The 15,033-nt window shown below is 47.3% G+C and overlaps 1 protein-coding gene across 1 annotated transcript in view; it reads right to left on the bottom strand.

Annotated features, from left to right (window-relative positions):
• Positions 1 to 15,033, bottom strand: part of LOC144005948 (MAGUK p55 subfamily member 7-like) — a 256,397-nt gene that overhangs the window by 27,176 nt on the left and 214,188 nt on the right. Inside the window, exon 12 of the mRNA XM_077504465.1 lies at positions 1,486 to 1,539. Within this exon, the coding sequence (XP_077360591.1) occupies positions 1,486 to 1,539 (54 nt within the window). The remainder of the gene's footprint in view (positions 1 to 1,485; positions 1,540 to 15,033) is intronic.

Here is a 15,033-nt window from a genome sequence, read left to right as displayed (position 1 = left end):
ATCAAATTCTGCGATTGTTTATGTGAACCAGGAACCGTTACCGGTAGCCAGAGCTTCCATGGTGTTCATAGGAAAGGAGAAGTAATCCAGCACATAAGATAAACTCTTAGAAAGCTATGACTACAATGTTTTAGATAACCAAAACATATCTTAGCCTACCAGGCAGTCTACAGTGGTTCATATTTCAAATAAATTCAGGTCACGTTACCACCAAAGGAATGGAACTCTGTCATAAACCAAGAACCCCCTGTCGGATCCAAACTTTTGAGCAAAACAGCAGAACAATAACATTCCCTTAACAAGGTCACATCAAATGAAATGGTTAGCTGCATCTCTGAGGAGGTTAACAAAAATTTAAGAACACTATATACCATTTTCAGGACATCAGATGGTTTCTTAAAAGGTTGAACAGCAATTTAATGGACATGCAAAATGTTCAATACAATATAGAATATACATGATAGAAATCATGTGTATTATCAAATAACTTAATTGAGGACGGAGGAACAAAAAGTACTATTTTCTTTTTAACTTGGATTTATGACTGAGTGGATCTGATTTGGAAACCAAAGCCAGGATATTGACCCTTTTAGTAATGTAATGCATAAAAAAAAAAATGCAGAACTATTAAGATTCTTACGTTTTGATTTACTCTGTCAGAGAGGACTTTATTTATCATGAGTTGTTATAGTGTGAAGTACCGTAGAAATGCATCATATTTATGTATCATATTTATGGGGTGGCATGGCTCAATGGTAGAGTAGTTGTCTCCCATCTGTGAGGGTGTCAGTTTGATCCTCAGCCGTGGTGACCATTTTGAAGTGTCCTTGAGCAAGGCACTGAACCCCAATTTGCTCCAAGTGGACCTGACAGTGCCTTGCATGGCAGCAGCCGACCGCTGGTGCGTGAATGGGTGAATATGGGGCATTTTAAAGCGCTTTGGGCACCATGTGGTGTAGATTAAGTGCTATATAAAAAGCAGTCCATTTACCGTTTAACCATTTATATTTAGTCCCTTGTACCCTCTCGTCACGCTGATACAAGATAATGCAGCCTCTTGAACCCATATAGCCTGAGACTAGATAAAAAGCACCCTAATATTCACATCGTTATAATGTAGCATGAATTGACTTAATGAGATTTTTTTTCTTTTACAGGCATGAACGGGTAAGAGTTGCTCATTTGAATACACTTCTCTGCTCACGTGCACACATGACAATAGGCACAAATATCATTTGCAATCCATAAGCTGGAGACATATGGGGAAACCGGTAGGCTGAAACCACATTTGCTGTTCTAGTCCTTTCCTTAAAATCGTTAAACCCATAAAATGCTTCATCAGATGAAGCGGCCTCATATACCTGTTTTTCTTGGGGACGGTAGTTGTGACTTGTCATGTCCAATTGCCTCGATTTGTATTGTGTTCTATTGCACGTCCTCTTTCCAGTATCATTGGATTTATGTGGAACAAGTCAAACATCTTACCAATGTGGATTCCAGTTATAGCTCCATAGTCAACATCCTCCTCAATTGGAAAAACTAGAGTGGGGGAAACCATGGACATAAACCTCTGAAATTTCACGCTCAAAGTATTAGCACATGTTCTAACTCAAATGTACAACTATTTTGCTTTGGTAATTCTAAATATAGTTGGGATGCAAAATGGTACCCAGAATTTAGAACCTTTATAACTAGATGACTCTTACAAAGTGGTTGAAACATTCAACAGAATCATCCACATGTTGGAAAAAATGGAGTGGGAACATTGCTGATGATTTGTTTTTACAAGTAAATCGTGAAGAAAGTCAAACAGTGTCACAAAATGTACATGTACAGCAGAACCTCAAAAGCCCAATGCCACAAATGTGGTACGATTTGGAGTTCAACCAAAATATTCTCACCCCAAATGTTAAATCAAATATCAAATCTCTTCTCACAACTCAGCTCAAAAAAATCTTGCTAACAAACAAGTATATATTACCGGGGTGTATATATTAGGGCTGTCAAAGTTAAAGCGTTAATAGATTAATTAATCACAGAAAATTGTCGCATTAATCACATATTAACGCAGATTAATCACACTATTTTTTTCGACCGTACTTGAGCCTTGAACGTAACGGTGGATGGTTACATTGAAGGCTGCGCAGGTCAGTGATGAGGTCAATGCGCGGCATTTCCTACGCCTGTTGTTCCAAAATGAGCAGAGTGACTCCAGTTGATTTGCTCGGTGGTAAATTTCGCTTTAAAAAAACACCCCGACGGGACTTTAGATAAAACAAAAGTAATTTGCCTTTAATTAATTAATAATTGCTGAACTGCACGCAAATGATATGATGCTGTTACGTTTTGAGCAATACACGCATGCATGCAATTGTGTACATGCATTTAATCAATGTTTGCAAATGACATTCAGATAATAAAATGCGTTAATGTCAAAATATTACGGTATTTTGTATTTATACGGTATTTATTTTATATTACGCGAATACGCAAGTAATTTAGCTGATTAATCGTGATTAATCAAAATTAAAAAGTGTGATTAATCAGATTAAAAATTGTAATCGTTTGACAGCACTAATACATATATACATATATATACACACATATATATATATATATATATATATATATATATATATATATATATATATATATATATATATATATATATATATATATATATATGTAGCGATAATTGGGTCGTCTTTTGGACGAATTAATAATCTGGACGTTACAGAGGTAAATTATATTTACCTCGATAACCTCTGGGGCACCACGTTGGTTTTGCTTTGGGTTAACAGGAGCAAACAACGACCAAAATCCTTCTTTCATCAGTCATTTATAATCTAAAGTCGCCACACTCGATATTCAGTGGTTCGTTGTACTAACAAAAGAATAATAATCCACTCGGAAACACAGATGACTTAGGCGGAATAGAGTTCATAAAACATGCATTTATTCACGATTGCTACACTACAGAATCAAAACACTGCCTATCTAACTATTCTACCGTCAGAAGAAAAGAAACAAAATAAAGCGAATGAAAATAAGGAAGGAATGCGAATGAATGAGGAAACAGGGAAAAGAGAAATTTGACCTGCCAGATCTGTGATATGTTTCAAACGTAAGTTGCACGCAGTGGTACCAATTAGGGAATCAAATGCAGACTTACGAGCATCGTTTGCGTCGAACGAGCAAAAGGGTCTCGTGGCAAAGGGGGAAAAATAGTCAATGTTCGTTGAAAAAGGCAAGAAAATCAAAAAAGGGGTTTATTCCACAGGTGATCAAGGGAAGCCGCTCAGGGGCCTGACGTAGTTGCGCGGCTCGTCCCTTGATTGGTCGGCGACTCGGCAAGGTTGGTTCTGCCGGACAGCTGGCCGGCTCCAGATGTTGCAGCTCGGTCCGTACGCGCCTGCGTACGGGGAAGGCCAGCCGTTGGAGGTGAGCTGGCACCGCGGCGGGGCGCCACCGAGTAGCAGGTGAGGTGCGCGGCTTAGGTGCACAACCTTGAGTCCGGCGGTACGTTGCAAGTGTACCCCGGGGCAGCGGAGTTCACCGCTGGCGGGCAATCACCGATGGTGGAAAGAAAAAAAAAAGGGAAAAAAGGAGTAAAAGTGTCTTTGGGGTCGCGTTGCAGTTTGTACCTGCTTTGGCGTGGCGTGGAGCGAGGGTCTGCTCTCGGCAACGGTTGCTGCCAGAAAAGAAAAGGCCACGTGGTTGGCAAGTTTCTTGGAACAAAGAGTTCGAGCAGGCTGGGACACTTGCAGGTCATGGAAGCGAGTTTTTGGGAGAGGCTTGGAAGCAAGAGACAAGAGGCGGAAGAGCAGGAAGAGCAGAGAGCAGAGGTCCCCTCATCCTTTTAAAGTCTTTGGGCGGGGCTTCAGTGGGTGGTGGCACACCCTTCTGCTCGCTCGGGCAGACTTTAAGAAAAAAAATTATTAAAGAGATTAATAATTTGGCATTAAATTTGGTCAGTCTGGCAAATCAGTTTTCCCACACAACCCGTTTAACACACATTGTAATTAATGCATCATAAACTAACTTGTGAGGTAACTTCTACTTGTCTAATCTGACTGAACTGAGAGATATTGATTATCTTTCATTCTTTATGGAGTACAAATGAAATAGGATGTTCATACACACAAAGATATAACATGAATCATTCGTAGTTCAGATGTCTGTCAAGAATTATCATGGTATAAATGTGTAAAATGCGGTTACTTATGTGAATTGTCACTAAGGATAGTTCCAAGTTTCACCACTTGACGGTGCTGTTGCTCCATCTAGACGTTCCAGGAAGGGCGAGACACCAGAATATCCTTTGTGATTGATAAGAAGTCATGAACATTCCTTTGATCGGTCATTTGTGTATTCCAAATCATTGGAGCCATTTGTTCGGGCTCCGAGAAGACGGGCTTGAATACACTCCTTCGGCAGACGCATACATTCCTTTGTCACCTGGTCAGCGGCTTCAAAAGAGCTTTTGTTGGTGGTTGGGTGACCACCTGCAGAGCTGACCAAGCTTAGATCCTGTCTGGGCAGTGGAATATTTATGCAACTGCAGAGAATTTGCTTTAGGAGAAGCAAACTTTAAAAAAAAAATTAGAGGGTAGAGTGGGCCTAGGCAATAGTTGTTACAGACCCCCCTTCGTCAAGCGGGATGAATCTTCAGGATGTCCAGGTTGGCGGGTCCAGATGATGCGTGGCCAGGGTCCAAGCCACGGTCAGACGGCCGGAGTCCCACTCACACTCTGCTGCAACACTCAAGACATACCACTGGTGCAACTTTTCCCTAACCTCTGCCTGGTTATGTGTATGCAGGGTATGTCTGTGTGTTTTCAAGGTGTCTCTATGTGTATTCAGTTAACAGTGTGTGTCTAACTTGGTACTGTGTCAGCTGACTGAGGGACTCGGGTCCCAAAACAGGCGCGGGCCTGGGGAAGACGCAAGACGCGAAATTCCAAACAAAAGAAAAGGAAGAAAACTTTCCTAAGGCTATAAGGCTAGTATCATATTATGAGTAACTAGGGAAAACGAACAGCAAATTAAAGAAAAGAGAGAGAACGAAAAAAGGGGCTTTCGCCTTCTAAAACTCAAAAACCCGGGACTATACTCAGGCCATAGCTCTCATAAAGATGGGGAGGTTGTCTCAGGCACCTGCGTGTCGGTGCAAATCTCCACCCCTGGGGGTGTTCGTCAAAAAAAAAAAGTCTTAGGTCGGTTAGCGCGACACTATCGTTGCTAGGTACTTAGCTATCGCATCTTCCTATAGCGTAATTAAACACCCAAAAGTCGTGCGTTATCCAAGAATAACTGAAGGGAAAAGGGAAAAAAAGGGAGGAGGGGAGAAAACGAAATGAAAGGAAAAAAAAAATCAGAGTATCCTCGGCAGTCACGCTAGACTAAGGGAAGGAAGGCAAAGGGGCTTAGTTAGATTAGCTAGACTCACTAACGCTTTAAAAAGGGTACTCTGACCTGCTTTTGAAGGCCTCAAGTACGGGGGAGCTTTTTATAGCTAGCAAAAAAACTGATTTCACGCAGCATACCATTCATAAGTATTATAACACCTTGAGTGTACATAATCTTTTGAATTCAAGTTGCAAATCGTTTTATAGTTGTCTAGTCTAGTTCTGCATAATGCTATCGGTGTTACAGCTAGGACCGTATCCTTAAGTGTTGCACCAAGCGTCTGCAAATAAGTAGAAAAACACAGTATGCTAACTTCTCGCAGTCATTCGTAAGCAATCCTGGTTATTCAATCAAGGCAATTTTCGCTGCACGTCCGGGTTCAACCGTTTCTGGCCGACTCACCACGGCGGTCATGCACAATATCAGGGTCGTCATCATATCACACAGTCCTCTAGCAACCAACAAAGACAAGCGAATTAGCGTCGCTCGGTATGGTGTCACTTAGGGGTTCGGTAGGTGTAGCGGGGTGTTGACCCCCCTTTTGCACGTCTGATACTTCTAAACATCGTAGTCAGCTAGGTCGGTCGACGGAGTTTGGCGCGTCTGTCGAGGGTGTCGGTTGGGTCGCTGACTCGGAGTCAGCTGGTGACCCCCCTTTGTCAGTTTCGCGCGTATGCTGGTCCTGAGATTCGCTCGATCGCGTTCCCAGACGTTCAAAACCGCAGTGACCTTTGATCTGATTTCGGTGGACCCACCTCAGTTGGTCCCCCTGACGTCCTTTATTCATCCTAATTTGATAGGCGACGGGTGACAGTTTGTCGATGATTTCGTATGGTCCTGACCACCGGGGAAGAAATTTCCGGGCGATGCCCCTCTGGGCACGCGGAGTAGTAGCATTTGGTTGCGCGAACAAGTAGTACCATACTCGATCACCTATTTCGAACTCGGTTCGTGAGGCTTTCCTATCGTAGTAGGTTTTCTGACCTTCTGCACTTTGCTTAAGCCGTTGTTGAGCAAATGCAAACGTGGCCCGGAGGTGGGCTTGCAAGTCCTCCACGTACTGGGAGGCCGTGTATGCCGTGGCTAGGTTTGTTTCTCCTGGCTGGTACATCAGGTACAGGGGGAGCGTCATTCGCCGTCCGGTCATCATTTCAAAGGGGGCCACCCCTGTGGATTCGTGAGGGGTGGCTCGAATCGCCATGAGGATCAGTGGGAGTCGGGTGTCCCAGTCCCGATGGTTGGAAACAACAAACTTTTTCAGCAAATTTACCACGGTGCGATTAGTCCGCTCCACCTGTCCTGATGACTGCGGGTGATGGCTAATATGCAACTGGGCCTTGATTCCGAGCATTTGCCAAAGTTGTTGCATTACCTCGGCTGTGAAGTGGGTTCCCCTGTCTGAGTTAACCCGTGAGGGCAACCCGAAACGGGAGAACACGTGGTTCATCAGCAAGCATGCAGTGGTGTGTGCGGTGTCATTTGGAGCAGGCAGGCATTCTACCCACTTGGTGAACGCGCAAACTACTGTAAGAAAGTATTTGTTCCCTCTCAGAGATCTGACCAGTGGTCCCACCCAATCAATTTGGAGATCAGACCATGGGAAGTTGACTCCTTTCTGTTGGAGTGGTGCTCGGTGACTCGGGTTTGCTGGCTGAAACTGGCAGCAAACCAGGCATCCTTTGATGTAGGTTGCTACATCATTATGCATGCGCGGCCAGTATGCCACCTGTTGTAGTGCGGTGACAGTGGCCTTGAATCCGCGGTGGCCTGCATAAGGCGCGTCGTGGGCGTATGTTAGCAAGACCCCCCTTTGGCTCCGTGGAACCACCAACCACAGGGCAGGCGGAGACGCGGAGTCATAAACCAGAAGGCCCTTAACGAGACGCAGCCTTTGCAGCACGGAGAGCAAGTCTCTGAAGTCGCTGTCGTCACTCAACGCGTCAGGCGACACGGGGTTGGCAACAGGATCAGAAAGGTGCTGAATTATTTTGAAAAGCGCGGGGTCGCCGTCCTGTTGGGCGACCAAGTCGGAGGTTCGGACGGGCGGTACGCACGCCACGGGCCCCGTAGGGGTTCGTGTGGTGGCGTCGCGAGACTCAGCGGCGGCCGCAGCGCGGCGGTGCGAGAGAACATGGACCTCCATTAGCCAAGCTGTATCAAATGTCCAAGGAGTCCCGTTGAGGGCCCCTTGTTTGGCTAACGTGTCCGTTAGGTCGTTAAAATGTTTGTCAGGTCCTGGGACTTTTGAGTGTCCCCGGACCTTTTTCCAATAGACATGCATATCATTGGAGGAAACCAAATGGTCGCATGTCAAGATGAGGTCGCGGTGTTTAACGGGTTTCTTCGCTGACGTAAGGAAACCATTTCGACGCCACACCGGTAGATGACAGGTGAAGGCGAGGCGGGCATAGTTTGAGTCAGTGCAGATAACCAGCACCGTGACACCGTGTTCAACTGCCAATTTGAGTGTAATCAGGATGCCAGCGATTTCTGCATATTGAGAAGAGTGGGGGCCCAATTGGAATTGCAGTGGTTTGCACGGTGTGTCGTTGACCCAAGCGATGCCCACCCCAGCCTGCAGCTGGGTTTGGTGGTGGTAAGAGCAGCCATCCACGTAAGCTGTATCCAATGTAGTTTGAGAAATGTTTGATTGCCCATACTGTGGAAAGCAGGGCTTTTTCGCAGTCGGGGTATTTCAACTCGGGGCCGTTCAACGTTTTACTGGCGTACGCCACGACGCGTTTATCCTGGTCGTACATTTGGTATAGACCCGCACTCAAACAATGGTCGGAGAATCCTGCTTCCAAGAAAAATTCCTTGTTGCTATCGGGGTACGCGAGACAGGGGGCGGAGCCCAGCTTTTGTTTTAGCATATTCATCGCGTTGTTTTGTTCGTCACCCCAATCGAAGGGCGTATCTTTCTTCAGCAGGTTAGTAAGAGGGCGTGCTATGTCAGCAAAGTGTTCAATGAACTGGCGCGAATAGTTGCACACGCCAAGGAAGCTGCGCAATTTTGACACATCGGTGGGGGTTTTGATGTCAAGAAGGCCTTGAATACGGCTGGATTGTGGTTCAATCCCGTTCGGCCCAACCAAGATCCCCACGTAGTTGACCTTCGTGCGACACCACTGACCTTTCAGGAGGGACAGTTTGGCGCCTGCAGAAGACAGCTGTCCAAGAACGTGGTCGATTTCCATCAAGTGGTCATCCAAAGAGGAGCTCCTCATCATAATGTCATCGACATAAATGAGGTTGCCCCTGGCGGCGGCGTCAGGGCACGCCTTGTTGAGGAAGATGTTAAATTCGGCTGGCGGGTTGGCGTAGCCGAATGGACACCGGTTGAAAGTGTACTGTTTGTTGCCAAAGGTGAATGCCAACTTGTATTGATCCCTGGGGTCTACTGGGATCGTCCAGAACCCCGAAGCCACATCAATGGTGGTGAAGAATTTGGCATCTCGAACCTTGGGAAGTTCCTGTTCAAGTTGTGTCATGGGCCATCGCGAAAGAGGAACCTGTTGGTTTAGTTTGCGATAGTCAATGGTTGGTCTCCATGTGCCGTTTGGCTTCAAGACTGGCCACAATGGAGCCGAATAGGTGCTGTTACAGGGGCGAATGATGCCCTTTTCCAGCATGGCGTCGATAGTCTTCTGTACTGGTTCGTAAGAAGCTATCGGAATCTTGTACTGGCGCACGAAAGTTGGAGGAGCGCCGGGCTGAGTCGGGATGCGGACCACATGTAGTGCCATCAACCCGCAATCCAAGGAGTCCTTGGCAAAAGAGGGTGTGTATTTCATTAACACGGTGCGCAAACGTTCGCGGTCCTGTTCGGACCGGAGCGCGTCGGCGCGGTGCAGAACTTCTTGGAGGTGCGCCTCGAACTCTGGGTACGGTTGAAGGTCCCCATTTGGAGTCGTGGTTGGTTGAGGTGTCTCTGGGTTTCCAGAGGGAATGTTAGAGGGCGTTGGAGGCAACGCGCTCAAGGCATAAATCACCAGTTGTTGGTCTGTCCCCAGGTCCACCCGGACGATGTCTTCATCGTTGGTGGGACCGGCAGGGTTGACCGTAACAAGCTGAGATGGCCTGGTGAGTCTTCGGCCACCGGTGTCTTCAGTCAAGAACAAGTCAGATGGGATGTGTCCAACCACAGGCACCGTTAGAGTGAAGTCGTGGAAGTCGGAACGGATGAGCAGGCCCAGACGGGTCGCTTTTGGTATGCGAACGTCGTACGAAAGGGGGTTGTGAACCAAGATCAGAGTGGTGAGGGAGGCGTCCACGATGGGCGTGGCCTCCAAGAGTAACGACAGGTTCATGAATTCCGATGAAGGTTGAAAGAAAGCGGAGCTAGCATTCAAGACCTGGTTAGCTCGCGCCACCAAGCGAACCGGAATGTTGATCGTGGTCGCCGGAGCGATCACTTCATCCTCGTTTAAGACTTCGCAAGCATCTGGGATGGTCTGCCCGGACTTCATGTTTGGAAGACTGGGAACACAAGCTAGAGGTTCCAAGTTGGTGAGGGACCAAAGCACGTTGTTGATGGTGTCCACATGGACGGCAAGACGAACAAGCAAATCTGCACCCACAAAAAGGGTGTGAGGCGCGTCCGGGACAACCAAGAAGTAGTGGGTCAGTGAGCGCTGTTTCCACTGAAGGTTTAAGGCGCACACGGCCACTGCAGTTATTGTGAGAGGGGGTTCCGTGTTCAACAGAAACCGGCAAGACTTGGAGACGAAAAGAATGTTCGGGTCGAGATCTCGCAAGTTGTCAGCGAATGCTGCAGAAATGGCTGATTTGTCAGCCCACAAGGCGAGGACAGCGTCAAGAACAGGTGCACCTTGCACGTGGACACCTCCGATGATGCGCGGGGCGTACCCTGCATCAGGCGGTGGTGGGTCAAGGTCACAAAGGAAGGTGTCATGGCTTCTCAGCCAGTCCTTTGTCGGGGACGCGAGGAGTCCTGCCTTGGACTGAGTGGTGTCCCAGCTCCCTGTGGGGGCGTCTGCTTCCCCGTGGGGTGGCTGCGCCCGAGTCACAGTGCAGAGCTGAGCCTGGTCAGGGCCCGAAGGAAATGTCGGCAGGGCCTGCCGCACCTGGGCCCAAATCTGGAGTCTCTAGTAGTCTATGATGGGTTGGAAGCGGAACAACAGGTCTTGGCCAATAAGAAGGGGGACTGACTCAATGGGTCCCACATGGACTGGATGGATGAATTCCATGGGGCCAATAGACCAGTGTACCATCGCGACAGATTCCAGCTTTGTGTTAGTAGGTGAGAAGGCGCTAACGGTGAGTGGGCACCGCCGTAGGCGGAGCGGTCGACTATTAGCTTGTGACGCGGCGCGGAGTCGTTCGAACACCGTGTTGGACATCACCGTGATGTCTGCGGCGGGATCTACAAGGGCTTCGTAGGTTAGAGCTCGCTCCAGGGTGACGCTCAGATAGAATTTACGAGATCACCTAAAAGCTGTTGGAACGGTCTCACGTCATCGTTTGATCGCGATACATGCGGGTCTGCTGTATTTGGATCAGCCTGCAGTACCAATATTGTTGAGTCAGAAGGCAGTTTAGTAGGTGTCTGAGTGTCGGCTACTGGAGGCCCCTCTGGTGACCTCTGCTGGTGGGTCACTTCAGTGGGCATCCGGCCGTCGGTTAGTCATAAAGGCGGGTCTTTTGACGAGTCTTTTGACAATTTCAGGAGTGCCTTCCATATGCCGTCGGCAACTGCGTTGTGGTCAGTCTCGGAGTCGACTTGGCGGTTCCGGGACTCGCGGCAGGAATCGGTTGCTGGCGCGCGTTCGACTTTATCACGTTTTGGATGATAGCGCGAATCGGGCTTACCTTTAGCAAATTTGGAGCGCCGGCGGTCGTCAGCTTGCTTTTCTCCGTCCGATTTCTCGTCACGCGAGTAGCCGGTTTTGGAGCGCGGCTTCCGGTTTCGCGGGGCGCGGGACTGTTTTAACTTTTTTGATTTCGTCTGGTCTTCCCTCTGAGCAAAGGAGCAAGCTCCCTCCAGCTCTGAAGGAGGACCCACGTCCACTTTATAAATTCTTGCGTCGCCTGCCTTGGGGGCGGATAATTTTAGCTTTGCATAGCCCCTAGCTGCTAAGTCACGTAGCTGCGAGCTATTCAGTGTCTCAGGACACAAAGCCAGTCCCAAGTAGTGGTTAAGGTTTTGTTGGAGGTTTCGGACAAACAACGTTTTAAAACCAGGATCTTCCTCCATGCTGGGTTCGTTACGAGTCCCAAAATAGGCAACGCGAAGACGACTATAGAAAGCCTGAGGAGACTCCTGCTTTCCCTGTTTAACGAACATGGCGGTTTCCATGCCCGACAAGCCAGGAGAACCGTCAAACTCGCGTGAGATGGCTTGGTGCAGTGCCAAGGGGTCAGACAACACATCAGCGGGCTGCCGTTCCAGCAGTCTGTTGACTGCTCGGCTGGACGTCATTTTGATCAAGTACAACTTATCTTCCACGGTTGCCATTGGGAAACTCTGGAGATGATAGTTGATGTCTTTCAAGTACTCTGTTGTGTTGTGGGACCCCCCTGGTTTCGGTTCGAATTTGGCTATGTTTCGAGCCAGCTTGTCCAAATCTTTCCAGGCCACGCCCATTTGTCTCTCCAACGGGGGAGGCGACATGGGTCCACGTTGGAAACTGTCATCACCTGATGGCCCTAAAGCGTGTGGGGAGGCGGCCATCGGCGGTGCCAGGCCTAAAGCGGCGGTGGTCACTGGCGGCGTCCTCCAGGCGGCTCCGGACTCAGGTGACAGTTTGAGCTGTGGTGCTGTGGCTCTGGGATCAGGAGGTCTGTGCGGGGGTGGAGCTCCCGGCCGGGAGGCTCCTCGGGAGACCTCATTCAACTGCTGCGCACGTTGCAACTCATGTTTAATATGAGCTAACTCTGTCTCATATTCCTGCTGGCATTGTCGGAGGCGAGTAACCTCGGCTTCAGTCAATGCTAATCTGGTTCGCAGGTCATATGAGCGGTCCACTTCGGCATTACGTTCCTCCCTAAAGGTCTGTACCTGAACTTGGAGGCGCTTCACTTCATCGGTGGACTGAGCTAGCGACGAACTAACCCGAAAGTAATTGGCTTCTGCTAGCCGAAGTTGGTCTTTTGACGGTCGTTCAGTCAAGTCAGTCACCTCTGCTTTTAGTTTGTGAATTTCATTTGCCGCGGATCTCAGCAGTTTTTCTTGCTCTCGATTCGTCTCTTCGGCGGACGCGAGAGCTTGGGTTAACTCACCAATCTTTTGATGGGAGTCGTCAGTGGAAGCAGACTCATCTGCATCACTGCCCAGATTTTCGGCTAGCACCGCATCTGCGCGGGCTTCTGCCTCATCCAGCTGCGCTTTAACGTCATCCAGCTGGGTCTCCATGACCTTCACTCGGTCGAGGGCGGCTTCAAGCTGTGCCGTGGCGTCACGGCTCTGCTGTCGTGCCATGTCAAGTTGGTGTTTCACTTGACAGTCCTCGGCATCGCTAAGCTTCAACTGCGCGGCAAGGTTCAAAGTCAGACATCCGAGCATTCGAATGAGTGATTTGTCCTTTGGGGCTTTTGTCTCAGCGTCACTCATGAGCTGCGCGAGGTTATCATTTAGCGTATTGACATCCGCATCCCTAATAGACTCAGCGTATCCAGGTAAGAAGTCCTTGGTCAGCTCTTGCACCAGTTGAGCCAAGGTGTCTAGGCTCTCACAGGGGCTGGGAGTCTCTCGGGGTGCTGCCATATTGTCAATAGCTTTTTTAGACGATCAAACTTGTACTAGCGTTTAATAGTTAGTTAATTAGCGTACGCAGTTAGCTAACTACCGCTATCAAGTATTATCGTCAACAATACACACTGGGTTCAAATTATCAAAAGGGAAATTGCCACAAAAGCAAACGATTTGTAGTGGGCTCTGCAACCCACTGCTTACACTGTAGTTGTGGAAAAATCAATTCCAGTTATCAAAACAAACAAAAACAAACAGCAACAAAAATAAAATAATAAATAAAAATAATAATACTAACTTCAACTTGATTCACTCAGCAAAGAATAGTTTAAATGAGGGACGGAGTAACTCGGAAATGTTATAGCGGTCAATCCCAAAAGCTAAATCAAAAAAGAAAAAAATTAAAAAAATGGAAGTCGAGTTAAAGGTTGAAATTAAAATTAAATTAAATGAACAACAAAGCAGAAAAGGGGAAAATAAACTTAAAAGGGGTTAATAGTCTTAGTCAAATGACTGATTACAGTGTCAGTACAGTTTTATGCAAATGTCTTGTGGACGGGGTTTGGGACACAAAAACTGCAAAACTATACAGAAATATTAGAGCTGCCTCTCTAATAATAGCTCATTCGAACTCACACCTTCTTATTAACTAGACACAACCGAAAAAACAAAAAAAAAAACAAAAGAAATAAGCAAAAACAACAAAATTAAAAATGTGGATAAAAATGAGAAGAAAAAAATAAATAAAAGAGAAGAAAATAATAATGATAATAATAATAATAATAATAATAATACTAGGTTTACCAAACCAACTAAACAAACACAACACCCGAAATTAAGTGGAATGTTAAGTCAAGAATACAGCTAGTTAGCCTAGTATGAAACTGGATAAAAGGGAATATGAAAAAAAGAGAAAAAAAGAAAAACACAACAGTGTAAATAGTTCCTTTGTATTAATTTGACCCAGCAGTATGTTTTGTTGATGCAACCGTAATTGCTCTCACGCTAGGCAGCGTAAAAGGCTAGAATGCGGTCGGCTATTACTATAATCATTAAACGCAAGCAGTCGATTGAGCCTACAAATGCGTTTAATCGGACGTGGATAATTCTTTTATTATCCTTGCGTACTAACAGTGACGACAATCACTAAGTACAACGCTCGACACGGAAAACAATTCAGAAAGCAATGTGTGGTAACATTGAATCAGAATTATCGCGGAGCAAGGACCACCGGCGTTAAAGCAGCAGTGGGGGGTCAGTTGTCTATTGACAGCTCAAACGCTGACTGACAGCTGACAGCCTGCAAGACTCGCTCCCTTTCGGGGCGTCTGCTGGCGTGGCTCAAACTCGCCAACGGGAAGGGAGGGGGAGGTACTCAACCACGCCTCCACGAGCCACACAGCTCTTTACAAGGACTATGGCGCCACCTTGTGGAAATGCGTACACGGTACAGGTAAGCAGCTAACGTCTTAGCGCTCTGTTAATCCGCTCGCCACGAGCTGAAACTTTGAGTCGGCGGCTACAGAAAGCTCAATCACGACTCAAACTTCTCCCACAAACTAGGTGTAGGAGGACACGGGCAAAATGACTCGGACGTCGTTTACGTTGCTCGCGGTTAGCTACTCCGAAGCACGTAACTCGAGTCTGGTCAAAGCGATGCACATCGGCTGTCACCTGACTTCCCACAATTTCCGGAAACACAACAACACAAAGACAAACAACTTCAAATTCAGCCAGCTGAAATTTAAAAGTTGCACAACTCGAGTTCTATCACGTACGTTTTCAAATACAAGCCACTATTTTCTCAAACGGTGACCGGCTCTTACTTTTCTTCCATCAATCACTCCCGTTATTCTCGTTTACTTATAGCAAGCCACTCCGGTGGTAACACATGCAAGATGGCGGCTAACAGA

Source organism: Festucalex cinctus, chromosome 1, assembly GCF_051991245.1.
Source record: "Festucalex cinctus isolate MCC-2025b chromosome 1, RoL_Fcin_1.0, whole genome shotgun sequence".
Taxonomy (NCBI): Eukaryota; Metazoa; Chordata; class Actinopteri; order Syngnathiformes; family Syngnathidae; genus Festucalex; species Festucalex cinctus.
Note: the sequence above shows the minus strand (reverse complement) of the source record. Positions and strands in the feature narration are given on the sequence as shown.